General features: G+C 30.7%; 1 protein-coding gene across 1 annotated transcript in view; it reads left to right on the forward strand.

Annotated features, from left to right (window-relative positions):
- LOC107441357 (cubilin) overlaps positions 1 to 14,034 on the forward strand; it is a gene marked incomplete in the record, with an annotated part of 195,714 nt that overhangs the window by 166,258 nt on the left and 15,422 nt on the right. The window contains 7 exon segments of the mRNA XM_071185787.1: positions 539 to 688; positions 2,412 to 2,597; positions 3,773 to 3,899; positions 5,507 to 5,715; positions 7,957 to 8,165; positions 11,745 to 11,904; positions 13,371 to 13,594. Of these exon segments, the coding sequence (XP_071041888.1) occupies positions 539 to 688; positions 2,412 to 2,597; positions 3,773 to 3,899; positions 5,507 to 5,715; positions 7,957 to 8,165; positions 11,745 to 11,904; positions 13,371 to 13,594 (1,265 nt within the window).

The following is a 14,034-nucleotide window of genomic DNA, read 5'->3' on the forward strand; positions in this document are numbered from 1 at the left end:
TTAGCGTAACTTGTCCACTATTACTTATTAAAGTGCAGGCCATATGGCTAGATTCTTAAGTTCTGATAAAAGTTTTATGAGAGATCTATTTGCTTAAAAAAATTTCTACTTTGGTTCGCTACCACTAGAAAGAATTATTTTCAAAATCCTCATAAGTTGGAGGGTATGCAATAATCTATTATTAGTTATATTTTTGACTCATGAATATATTTAAGTTCCTATATTCAGCAAGTTCTTAAAGAGAATTATGGAAAAGAACTTCAAACTGAAATATTTCATGTATAACTTAATTCAACTACGCCATCTTTTTACAACTGTAATACATTACATATTACACTACTTTAATCCATATGAAAATTAATTCTTATCCTAATCAATTCTCTTCCTATATGAAAATTATTTCTCATCCATCTTCATCGATTTTTTAACTGTCTATTTTTTTTAATAGTATAACCAATAAAAAGCGTTTTACTTATGTTTCTTGTTTTATTTATTTTCAGAAAATAGTTAACTATTATGTTTTTAAAATACCTTTCAGTTTGTGGAGGAAATTTCACTCAATCAAGTGGTGAAATATTTTCGCCAAACTATCCTAATTCCTATGCCAATTCCCTTTCTTGTATTTACGTTATTGGGAAAGAAGGACAGTATATCTCTTTATCATTTGATGATTACTTTAGCCTTGAAGGTAAGTAATGATAATAATTTTCGCTTTTTTTTTACCAATTAAAACATATTTTCTTAGTTTATCTAGTCCATTAGAAATATGCAGTTTCCGTACAAAAAGTTCTGTGAATAATCCCTGTGATACCACTAAGAGGCATTACATATTACCTAGCTTTTAAATTTCCGTTTACTCATATTTCATTCATATCGTCATTCATTCCTAATCCCTCTTTAAAAAATAAATCATTTAATTAATTTTAATTCAATTTTTTCAAAGAGCGAATGCAAATATTTTTATTTTCAATAAATGTAACGGTTAACTTTTTATTTCAATGCAAATGTATAACTAATTATTATTCAATGTCACGACAACTGAGCATCAAAATCTATTTTTAACCTTTTTTTCTTGAACCACAAATTTATTAATTTGAAATTTAAACAATTTGAGATGGTCTAAATCGATTTTGGTGTTTAACTAAGTTCTAAATTGTGATAATTACTAGAAATACGCAAACTCAAATTTTATTTTAATGCGTTTTTATTGTGAACAATTCTGTTCCTTCAATTAATGTAAAAACCGATGATTCTGTTTATAGGTCATGGGACGAAGCATCGAAATTTAGCTAAAAAACATCTTCCATTTGCCGACTCAGCGAATTTTTAATGCAATGAAATTTAATTGTACTTGTTAACTAAAAAATACAAAGTTCACCGAAAACTATTTGCACATTAACATTTTGTACGAGGTTAAATTAGGGTTCCAAAATTCACAGCTTAAAGATACTTCAAGTGTCTCAGCTAAGCACTAAGTTTTTTAAATAGGAATCTGGTGATGAAATTCATTTGACTGGAAATGAAATTAATTTGCAAATATTGTTATTAAAAAGCAATTCAAAAATATTTCGTTGCTTGGGTTTGACTAAAATGATCATGCTTCAGCCACCATTTAAACTGCCTATTATTTGTATGTAAATTAGTTGAACCAAATGGATTATTTTTCTCAATCAGAAGTTTGGATAATTTATAATATTCATCTGTAAGCAATCTGAATCGTATTATTTAGTCACTCATCTGTACATTATTTGGTAAATGTGAAAATTACTCTGGTGCTAAAAAAATATAGTTTTCAAAGATGTATTCGTATTATTTAGTCACTCATCTGCACATTGTATGGTAAATGTGAAAACTACTCTGGTGCTAAAAATATATAGTTTTCAAAGATGTATTCGTATTATTTAGTCACTCATCTGCACATTGTATGGTAAATGTGAAAACTACTTTGGTGCTAAAAAAATATAGTTTTCAAAGATGTATTCGTATTATTTAGTCACTCATCTGCACATTGTATGGTAAATGTGAAAATTACTCTGGTGCTAAAAAAAATATAGTTTTCAAAGATGTATTCGTATTATTTAGTCACTCATCTGCACATTGTATGGTAAATGTGACAATTATTCTGGTGCTAAAAAAAATACAGTTTTCAAAGATGTATTCGTATTATTTAGTCACTCATCTGCACATTATTTGGTAAATGTGAAAATTACTCTGGTGCTAAAAAAATATAGTTTTCAAAGATGTATTCGTATAATTTAGTCACTCATCTGTACATTGTATGGTAAATGTGAAAATTATTCTGGTGCTAAAAACATATAGTTTTCAAAGATGTATTCGTATTATTTAGTCACTCATCTGCACATTGTATGGTAAATGTGAAAACTACTGAACTTGTTTTATTTTTTCTGAAGTGCATGACGACTGCTTGTTTGATAATGTTAGCATCGCTCATGGGGATGATACTAATTTCACTCAGGGACCATATTGCGGAAATCAAGCTCCAGCTCCTCGAAGCTTAGCAGGTCCAGTCATTTTAAAATTTCAAACGGACTCCAGCTATGTTGCTCATGGATTCAAAGCAAACTATAAAATCCTAGGTAAGTTCATTTATTGTTCATTCTTGATGTAACTTATACTTACACATCTTATACATCCCTCCATTCATATCATATATTTAAATAAAATTTTCTTTGCAAAATAATTCTGATCATTTTGTGTAAGTAAAGTTACACTGGGGAACAAATTTTTCAGATTTCAAATCTGAAATTAGTTTTGTTTCCAAAAGCATGATTGATGAATTTTTAGTAAAATTTAAAAGAAAGTTACTCGGATTATGAATGACTATAAATTACGATCACATAAGAGAATTAGGTTAGGAATTCAAGAGGATATGTCACTCTCCTTTTTTTCAAAAGCGATTCAAAGCGTTTAACATTTATTGTGTCGTAACATCAAAACAAATTATGATTTGGATAATTTCTTTAAAACTCTTTCTAAATCAAATGGCTGAATTTCAGTCGCTTTATTGGAATGAAAGGTTGATTATGGACGTTCTAATGGACATTAAAATAACATTGCGTTTATGGAATAAAAACAGGATCGTTATAATGTAACGTTCACTGCAATGGGAGGTCGTACAGAAGATCGTAGACTGTGCAAGGGTTCTATTTAAACTCTCTTCCAGTTTTTATAGTCATAACTATATTTAATTAGATATTGCATTATTTATTTTATATTTATATATTTGTCTTGGTTCCTAATTTTGCTTTTTTTCACACTGAATTATATAAAAAAAAAGTGGTAAGTATCCTTTTCCAACAGCTATTTACCCGATTCCGTTCAAATTTTAGGTTTTTCAAATTTCAGATCGCTCTCCTGCCGAAATTATTGAAACCATATTTTGGAGACTGTAGCATCATTTTTAGAGGGTCAAAAAATAAAGGGTTGCTTATTCAGAGGAAGTACATGTTTGTGTGTTAATTCGCAACTTAAAATATTGTCTGCACAAATTAATTTGCTTATTTAAAATAAGACCCACGAAACATTAAGATAGCATCTTAGTAAGTGAAAATTCAATCATTAGATTAAAAGTTATTAAGGTCTTCACATTTTTTTTTTAAATTTTCGCATACTGCACTATGTGTTTTCTTGAGAAAATAAATTGTATTTTTCCCTGTGTGCATTTACGTCATTCATTTCTGAATGATCTATATTACTTCAGAGATCAAACTGGTACATGTTTTTACAAACAGTTCTTTTTTTTATACTACAGATTGTGGAGCGACTTTAAGCGAACCGAGTGGATCTATCTCAACCCCTAGAAATTTCAAAGAATATCTTCCTACGATGGACTGCACTTGGCACATAGTTGCTCAGCCAAATCATGTAATAGCTCTCAGGTAATTTATTTTTCACGTTTTTTTTTTTTTTTTTTTTTTTTTTTTTTTTTTTTTTTTTTTTTTTTTTTTTTTTTTTNAAGTTTGCTTTCATATGCGTGTGAGAGGGACGAATCTGGGTACTGAAATCTTTGCCGCTTTCCCTCTAGAGTGCTCAAATTTTTACCGCAGCTCTATGCCAAACGACAATACAAATTTTCAAAGAATTGTATATATATATATATATATATATATAAGCTACATAATACAATGCTGTATAAGCTGTAAAAATATATAAATATTAGGAAACCACCTTCCCTAACAATGCGATAGGTCTGTGTGTAAAACTGAATGAAAACTATTTTAAACAAAAGAAAAGTAACATGAAATATAGAAAAAAAACCTGTTTTTAAAATATAAACGCAGATTAGATGCGATTTACCTAATACTCAAAATTCACCGATTTTGAAAAATTATTTAAAATATATCCCTAGTGTAAAGTGTAGCTTACTACAATACTTTTAGATAAAACCGTTTCTTTATATTGCATAAAACATTTATGTTTACTCATTTGTGATATCGTTTTGTTTTGAACAATTGTTTTTGTTGTTAAGTAATAAAGAATTTCAGAGCATACAAATTGAATCATTCTCGGAAATATTTTTATCCTAATTTCGTGAAAAATGTGATACAAATCGGATATCCAATTATTGTATCTCTCTCAACACTGCAGAAATGTTTTTAAAAAAATGAATAAATAAAATAAAACGAATTGAAACACAAACAGAAATGAAAGATAAAAGGATTCCATTTGAGATTATATTTGTGAAAAGAGTATTTTCTGAAATTGAAAAGCACTCTTTTCATTCGTGTATTTTACAAAAGGATGAAAAAAAAATTTTTTTAAACGTGATAGAAAATAGGAAAACATTTTAAAGTAAAGAAATTCCTTAAAACTTAATACAATAGTTTTCTTTTTCATTTCATTTCAAAATTCTAATTTGAAAAGAAAGTTTTTCTACAGTTCATATGAANTATATATATATATATATATTGTACATAAGCATATGTGTTCTTAATTATATACAACACTCTTTAAACCTAACATAGAACAAAACTTTTATCATATAAACTGTCAAACTATACAAACTACAAAACGATATCTAATGATGAACATAACAAGAAAGATAAAAGAAATAAACTAAATAAAGTAAACATGTTATTGCAGGCTATGCACTTGCGTCTGGAACATATTATGTTTATTCAAGACATTTTATTTAATTACATCTACTTCCTTGAAGAAACCGGTGTGACATAAAATTTTGAAAAAAATTAATTGTTCCTTAGTGTAATTTGTGTTTTATTCACATTGCTTAGCTTTAGTCATTTGTAGCACAAAGCATAATCTACATTTTGATAAATTCTAAAACCATCGGAAGAACTTGGCAGGAAGAAAAAAAATTCTGCTCTCAAGAATCAATGTCATTGCAATTTTGCTACCTACAATAAACGTTTCTGAAAAAAATTCAAATGTTGATAGCTATGTATTTTTTTCTTATTTGTAGTTTATTATTAATCTTCTCATCGCGAGAATATAATTAATTATGGTTTGTTTGTTTGTTTGTTTTTAGATTTACTCATTTTGACATTAGAGCAACCTATAAATGTCTTATGGAATACGTGGAAATCAGAGACGGAAACTCGACGGGCCCACTCATAGGCAGACTTTGTGGAAAAAATTCAACAGTATCGGTAAAATCGTTGGGAAATATGCTGACCATAAAATTGTACATGAAAGCTGAACATGGGGGAATTTCCGCACATTACTACAATACATTCGGTAAGCTAACACCATTCTTGTGTATTGTATGAATTTTGCTCCAGGGCGTGCTTGCTTTTATTTTGTTTTAATGCTAAATGAAAGAAAGCACATGAAAATCATTTAATATTTTCCGGGTTACTAGAACAATGTTTCATTTTCGAAGAACTGCGATGCCCTGTAAGAGTCAAAAAATTCGACTTTCAGGCATTAATAGAAAAGCAGCACATTGCGATCAATTAAAAGTTAAAAGAAGCAGACGATAATTATGGCAGTTCTTCATTGTTTCTCTTTAACGGTGTTTTTGGTGTGAAGAAGTTCAGTAACCTGTTAACGGAAAAACATTGAGAAAAAATTTTAAAAAATTGAAGTATTTAAACTTTTCCTGCATTTTTTTTCCTAATGTTTTTGTATGGAATATCATATGACGCGTGTAAAGAATTAGAATCGTCGATGTTTTTTGTAAACTTGCGAATCCCTCTAAATTTAGAATTGTTCTGGTTTCTGAGTACCAGTCCTGGTGGGCTCTCACTGATTGGTTAAAGTTAATATACTTACTCGTTGTTAATTTTCTTGTTCACTGACAATTTTAATCTTAAACATGAAACTTAAAGCAATTCTTTCCTCACCCCTTGCTTGTTGAATGGTTTAGAAAAGATATGCGGAAAATGGGAAACTGAATTGACTAAAAATGATTTTTCTGCAGCACACTTTTCTTCCCATCTTTAATAAAACTTATACGTGAAGAACTTTAACTCAAAGAAAGTTAACCCATGGATATATAATTTTAAAGAAGAAAACCTATAAATATATTTTGAAAACAAATAATATTTTTAGAAAACATAAATCTGGATCTTGTTCGGTACCTTGCCCGCTCCTATCGCGAGCCCTGTATAGGAGCAAGCCCAGGCATTGATAGGTTAATAAATAACTTTACCAAAATTTGAACAAAAAGACATCTTGAGTCGCGATGGCTCAGGGGATAAAGCGTTCGCCTTTCAATGAGGTTAACCGGAGTTCGATCCCCAATGGCTGGTCGATACGAATTCCGCATCCGACTTGCACCGACCACAGTGCAGACGTGAAATATCCTCAGTGATAGACGTATCATGGGTTAGAGTCCCCTTGCTGTCAGGCTAACCGTGGGAGGTTCTCGTGATCTTCCTCTCCATGTAACGCAAATGCGGCTTAGTTCTATCAGAAAGTCCTCCACGAAGGCAAATTTCTTCCAATACTTGGTCCAAGAAATTCTTGTCTTTCGGATTGGGTTCAAAATTACAAGGCTACGGAGTTGAACATTAGTAGTCGTAAACCCAAAAAATTGGGTCGGCTGCTCAACGACGGTTATAAAATATAAAGTAAAAAGAAATTTTGTGAAGCGCGTTGCTGTAGCGTGACATTGGCGTCCTTAACGATAGTTTACGTAAATCAGCAAAAGCGAAATACATTAATGTATATTTGTAGCGAGAGGAGAAAACTGTCTGGAGGTCAAAAATTTTAATTTTATCTTTAGTTTGGCTTCATATATTATGGTAAAAAGAAATGTTATCTATGCAATCAGCCCGTTGGAGATGAAATTTATTGGCCAGTTTGGAATTATTGAGAACCTATTAACGACTTGCCCTTCTGGCCATGGTAAATAGCTACAAACAAAATTTGCAAATATTAAACACAAAATGCTATTTTTTTTATTGTTTATCATGACAATCTGACAAAGGTGGTGAATTATGTAAGACTACGAATTGATTAAAAATAGTGGTGGTTAAAAATCTACAAAATTGAATTTATTAAACCAAGAATCACAATAATTAAGTAAATTTTGAATACATTTTCTGCAATTCCATAAAAGAGTGTACTTTTTATAGTTCTATATCATGTTTTACGCTGTCAGCCAGCTGTTTTTCGCTGCCTATGTGAAAGGTCAGTGTCATCAAGTGGTGGCAGACGCAGCCTAAATGTAATTTTATTGTCAGCCACCGGTGGCTGACGCGGCCTAAATGGAAAGTCCAATGTCAGTCACCGGTGGCTGACGCGGCGCTCAACGTGTTAATTTGGAACCTATTAATTTCCTCACGTAACCAATTAATTTGTAACACACTTACATGGCAACGTCTTATGAGACTGGAACTTCAACTGAGGAATAAAAATAGTTGTTCCCCAGTGTAATACATCTGAGGGGGAATCTATGAAAATATAATTTCTACTTCCTTGCTATTAAATGCAATTTGGAAGGAAAAAAATGAGTTCTGTTTTTTCTCGTAGGACCAGATCAAGGTTGTGGAGGTACCATAAATGCAGCATCTGGCACGATTCAATCGTTTGACGTCGATAACAATGGACTTTATGAACCGAATCTGGATTGCAATTGGTTTGTGACATCCGATAACCCTGACAAAATTTTACAGATATCATTCGAGAGATTTGACATCGATGATTCTTCCGATGGATCGTGTGAATTTGATTATTTAGAAGTATGACTTTTTAGTTTTTTTTAATATTTAATTAGAAATGATCTAATAATTAGAAAAAGAAATAATCGTACGTGAAATAATCTAAAATATTTTATTCAATTAAAAATTCAAATTTACAGCGTCAAATCTTTTTTTAGTACCATTAAAGATAGGCAGATGCTTTTTTTACATAAATATACAGCCACCTTTTAAATATTTTTCAATATTTTATCTATTTAAAAAATTTTAGCTCTAAGCTCGAATTTAGCTCGTTATGAGAAGCATGGTAGGTAGTAAGACTGAAAGCTTATATATATCAAGAAGGAAAAGAACAAAAACTGTTTGTTTGTTTTTATGTTAAGAAAAAACATTTTATTCGAGCATGTTTTAGGTACGAGTAGTTTGGTGTTTTTTTTTTTTTTTTTTTTTTTTTTTTTTTTTTTTTTTTTTTTTGCTAGACAAAAAGTAAATAATGCCTAATAAGTTGTAATTAATTTAGTAAGATTAATACTATTTAGTAAGATCTTCTCCACCCTAAAACCGGCTATAAATGAAAGTATTTTTCTATCAATTTTTATCTTGTTCCTTCTCAATTTAAGGGCTAATAATTGGAGCTGTTAGTTTAACCCTTTGACTACGAATTTTAAAAAATGATTTTTCTTTGTCCCGTTTATTATTTAAAAGGACAAAATAGGTCACAAATAAGGCAAATTTAGTATTTGGGATTTTTCTGACAAGCGGTTATCAATTTACAGGCTGGAACTTATATGTCCCGGGCCGTACTTAATGGTGGGATACATATGTCCCACCTGTGATCGACTTACTGCAAGCACATCTATCATTCCGGAAAAATTTATTATGTGGACTTTTTTTTAACATGGTATGATACAAGGTGAAGCAATCTTTTCATAACCCGACATTACACATTGGACAACTCATATTTGTTCTTTTTTCTATGTTCATTTGAGAAAATATGAATAAAATAAGAATGGACACAACAATCCCAATGAAGAATACGAGTGGGATATATCTGTCCCAATGAAGAATGCTAGTCGCATTTATCTGTCCCAGCGCAAAATCACAATGCTATTTCATGCAAGAAACTCTCTAGGGGATATTTGACACGTGAAACACGTATACTTGGTTCGACTCTACGTCTGGGACATATTACAATGAGTTTCTTAGTGCTTTTCACCCCATTAGTAATTTTTAAACTTCTGTTGGGACAAATGAGTCCCGTTAGTAGTCAAAGGGTTAAATTGATCTCATTCAAATAGTTTAGGGATGTGAAGAGTTGTTAAATAAACACTGTAGTTAGTTCGATACAGTTTTATTTAGAAATTATACTTTGCGTTTTCTTCGACATACTTCTTTACGTTTTCTACATGAACATTCTAAATTGTGTCATTATTATAAATATCATAAGAGATCGATATTAGATAGACAAATTTACAGATTTATAAATAGTTACAGGCTTTACAGATTGTAAAAATAAAAATAGCTGAAAGGAATTTTAAAAAGAGGATCTTTAAAAGTAAAAGAAATAAAACAATATAAAATACTAGATTAATGCGTCATTTATATTTTAAATAAATAAATTTAATGGCTTTGAATGGGACCTTAGAATTGTAATAATGTTATTTAACTTAACATGAAAAGCGGGGTAAATTCCCCTGGTTTAACAACCACTTAAATGCTATAAATTTTCATTCCATCCATTATAAAATTGATATATGCGTTTGATTTATCAATTATTTTGGCGATGAGGAATGTTTCAAGTTTACTTTCTAAAAACAGGAAATAAATTTTATGAGAAAAATTTATATAGTGCTATAATACAATAGAGCCTCGACTTAACGACGCTCGCTTGACTGGTAAATAACGTCTTAAATAACGAGGTTCTATATCGAGTACATGAAAATTTCAACGCGTGCAAGTTAAAACATATTTTGTTAAATACCTTAATACAACCTAAAATTTGAATGTAATTTATATATTAAAGAGAAAAAAAGCAGATTACTTTAACACTAGGTTTACGGGACGCGACATTTTGACGCATTTCGAATTTTATAAGGAAAATTACAAAATTCGTTTGCATTTTTATTTTATCTCTTGTAATGACTTTGATCCATTGATCGAGATAAATCTATATTGAAGTCTATTTTCTTCAAAAGCGTTGAAATATTGAAATTCTTTTTCTGATATACCTATCTCTACGGATATGCGTCAATTTGACACGATCGTCATTTAGACAAAATTTTGAGTAAACATGCAAACATCACATCAATAATAAATAGGAATGTACCGACAATACTTCGATTCGTTATCTCAAATAAAACAAGTGATAAACAACTGTTGCCGATAAGCAATAATAGAAAGAACAAACGCAGAATGTCAATTGATGTCAGAGTGTTAGATTTTGAAGNTGTTTATATTTATATATATCAACTTAGATTCGATGAATCAGATATTCAAATGTTATATTTACTCAAGCAAAGTGCTTGTTTTTCTATTAGCTACCACATCGACTGCTAAATTCAAAATGTTATTACTATAAATTTTCTGTAAATTTCTAGATGTATGGGATAGGGGCCGCTAAGTGGCCCAGGTGCCCAATTTTTGTAAATTTTTGTAAATAAAGTAAGTAAGTAAGTGTTGTTATATGCATTCGTTCATGCGTCAAATTGACGCGTGTTCGTCGCGATAGGTATATAAGAGACGTCCGCAAACCTAGTGTTAATGTTAAAAAAATTGAAATTTTTTACACCATTAACGATGCTGTCTTTAGAAACTTTTTTTCCAGCTGTTCGATATTAAGTTTAAAGTTTCTAACACGCTTTTTTTGTACAATTTTTGTTGGGTATTAGAAGTTGAGAGAGACTCCATTTCGTCTGTATTTTATGGAAATAGTATAAGAATATGCCCTAAATACAGTTTTTTTTTTTTTTTACATTATTTATGTAGTAAAGAGAAGGGTTCCAAGATGAAAACACGTTAAAAATTGAAAATTTTTATTCAAGAGTGACGTTAAATACGAATTTTACTGTACTTTTAAGGAACACCGGACATCTTATTTAAAAACCGTCAAATTGAAGAACTTAGTAGTTCTAGTTAAGTGCTCCTCACAGCAAGATAAAATTTTTTAAAAAAAATTAAAAAACTAATGAAAACGTTAAAATTCCCAATACAATTCAGCGTCATCAAACCGGCGTTTCTCACCTACATATCATCAGACTAGAGATCTATTTATAAAACACTAATAAAATATTGCCCAACTATAGTACAGCCAACAGTCTTTAAAAACAAAACAAACAAAAAGTAATGATAACAGTTTTATGAAGCTGCTGGAAACTTCACAGGATTTAATTTCACTCCAATCTAGAAATGTGAACATTTTTAAGATTTAGATGTATTTCTTGAAACAGAGCTTCGAGGCATCAGCCAAAATAGGCATTTCACTTAATTTTAAATATTAAATATTTCATTAATTAAACTCCCATTTATTAATTTTTAGGACTCCCATTTTTTTGATTAATTTATAAAGAGAAATAAACGCAAAAATTGTTCTTCTACAATTAATTTCCTCTTTTCTATTTCTAGTTACGTGAGGACTATGTACTTGGTAATTTAATTGGAAGGTTCTGTGGATCTAATTTACCAACAACAATTGTTACAGCAACTTCTAAAGTAAACATTCTTTTCCACACTGACGGGGAGATAAATAAACCGGGATTCAAAATGAACTTTCAGAGCTTGGATTGTAAGTGGTTTCCATTCGAAATTTTCTTTAAAATACTTCCTTTCAAAAACTTTATAAATTTGTATCTTAGGCAGGAAACAAAAAGGGTTGTAAAATCTTTGTATTTCTAGTTTAGTTCATGCTGAGCAATTTGAAATTGTATGATATTTATATTGTTTAGCATAAAGGCTACAATACCCTTCCGAGTATCCCAAACAGGCCTCTGAAACAGTCCAGGTAATTTTTTTTTGTCGTATGCCTGTTTGGGCAGTGGGGGTGCGATTGTTCCTGTTTTTCAGTGGCGCCATCTATGGCCAGGAATTCGACTTCTGCCACGCCATTCACACAACCACAACCCGTTTTAAGGGCGGGTCACATTCACACACAAAGGAGAAAGGGCATAGAACACACAGAGAGAGAAAGAAACATCCATGCCTTGCCCGAGATTCGAACCCAGAACCTTTCTGATGCAGGGACAGCTCCCTGCCCCCTACACAGGCCGGTCGGCAGTTGCGGTAATCAATTAACACATTGAATGCCACGCTAACTTTGCATGGCTTGCCCGTCAGGCCAAACTACAAACTAAATTGCAAATATTAGACAGATTTTGCTAGTTTTTAAAAGGTTTAGAATTGTATAAGCCTGCAAATTGTTTAGAAATAGTGCAGGATAAAAATCTACTAAATTGAATTTATTAAATCAAGAATCACAATTCATAAACTACCACTTGAAAATATTTATTCGCTGCCGGGAGCAAGTTGGCATCTCTGTGTATATAAATAAAACTATTTTTGTGTGTTCTATATTGCATTAATTTCTTCAAACCATTTTAGTACCGATAATAATATAAAAAAGTTAAAAATTTACTCGAATTATGTGTTTCTAATAATCTTGGCTTTGCCGGTCACCGGTGACCCCCAGGGCATTCAACGTGTTAAGCAATGAGACTTTCAGCTGTTGACGTTGTTTTAAGAATTTATGCTTGCTTTTCTAAAATAATTCCTTTATATTACAGTCACTCGAAAACTTTTTTGTGGTCACTTGAATGTTTTTACCCATTAAAGCTTAAACTACTTATAGCAATAAAATAAATAATTATCATTAAAGTCTCATTTTAAACAATTAAATAAAATAAATTGTTATTTATCTGGGTGAATTAGTGATTAACCTAATCACCAGTTTCTAAGAAATTTTTAAATTTCAAAGAAGTTTTTCATTGAACATTGTAAGACTTTAACCCCTTGGNAATAAATTGTTATTTATCTGGGTGAATTAGTGATTAACCTAATCACCAGTTTCTAAGAAATTTTTAAATTTCAAAGAAGTTTTTCATTGAACATTGTAAGACTTTAAGTCAGCAATAATTTTTTTAAAAAAATAGCTTTTCATTCAGAATCATAAAAAATTTGATTAGACACGTTTTCGGGAACAGAAAACCTTTAGTAAATGATTATTTAATACAAAAACCCTTTTTTCCTTACGTGCAGCTCCATGTGGCTCATCAGTCCTGCAGTCTGAACAGGCTCCTAAATTCTTGATGTCTCCTAATTTTCCAAGTCAGTATCCAGTAAACCTTCAATGCAAATGGGTGTTCATTAGAAATGATAGTCATGTACCGATTCCAGAAAAAGGAAATTATAAAATGAAAGTTCATATTAAGTTCATAGACTTTGACATACCTTGTGGTGGTGACTACTTGAATTTTCAAATGGTAATAATGCTAAATTCGAACATTCTTTTTATATTCTAATTTATTTCTCTATTTATTGGAAAAGATATGTTTTTTTTTACTTAGATTTATGAAGAATTTGCAGTAATAAGTTGTATAGATAATAAGTAATATAAGTAATATGGCTGATTGATACGAATTTTGCGCCCAACTCACACTCAGGGCTAAAGAGAATAGAAGGGCTGGTTCACTCCTTTGAAGTATCTCTTGCCGCGCCGATCCTCTGACGTCACTCTAGTGACATCACTTTGGCGCAAAGCTCGCACTTTTACTTCAAGAACGGAGCGTTTGGCCTTACTAGCTCTAACTAATATTGGATCATTTCTTTTTGCGAGATATTCTAAGACATTTGTTATTTTCTATAATGACTTTCCTCAGTTTTTGCAGTGAATTTACAAGAATTTAAAACTATTATCGAAATG

Source organism: Parasteatoda tepidariorum, chromosome 9 (genome assembly GCF_043381705.1).
Source record: "Parasteatoda tepidariorum isolate YZ-2023 chromosome 9, CAS_Ptep_4.0, whole genome shotgun sequence".
NCBI lineage: Eukaryota > Metazoa > Arthropoda > Arachnida > Araneae > Theridiidae > Parasteatoda > Parasteatoda tepidariorum.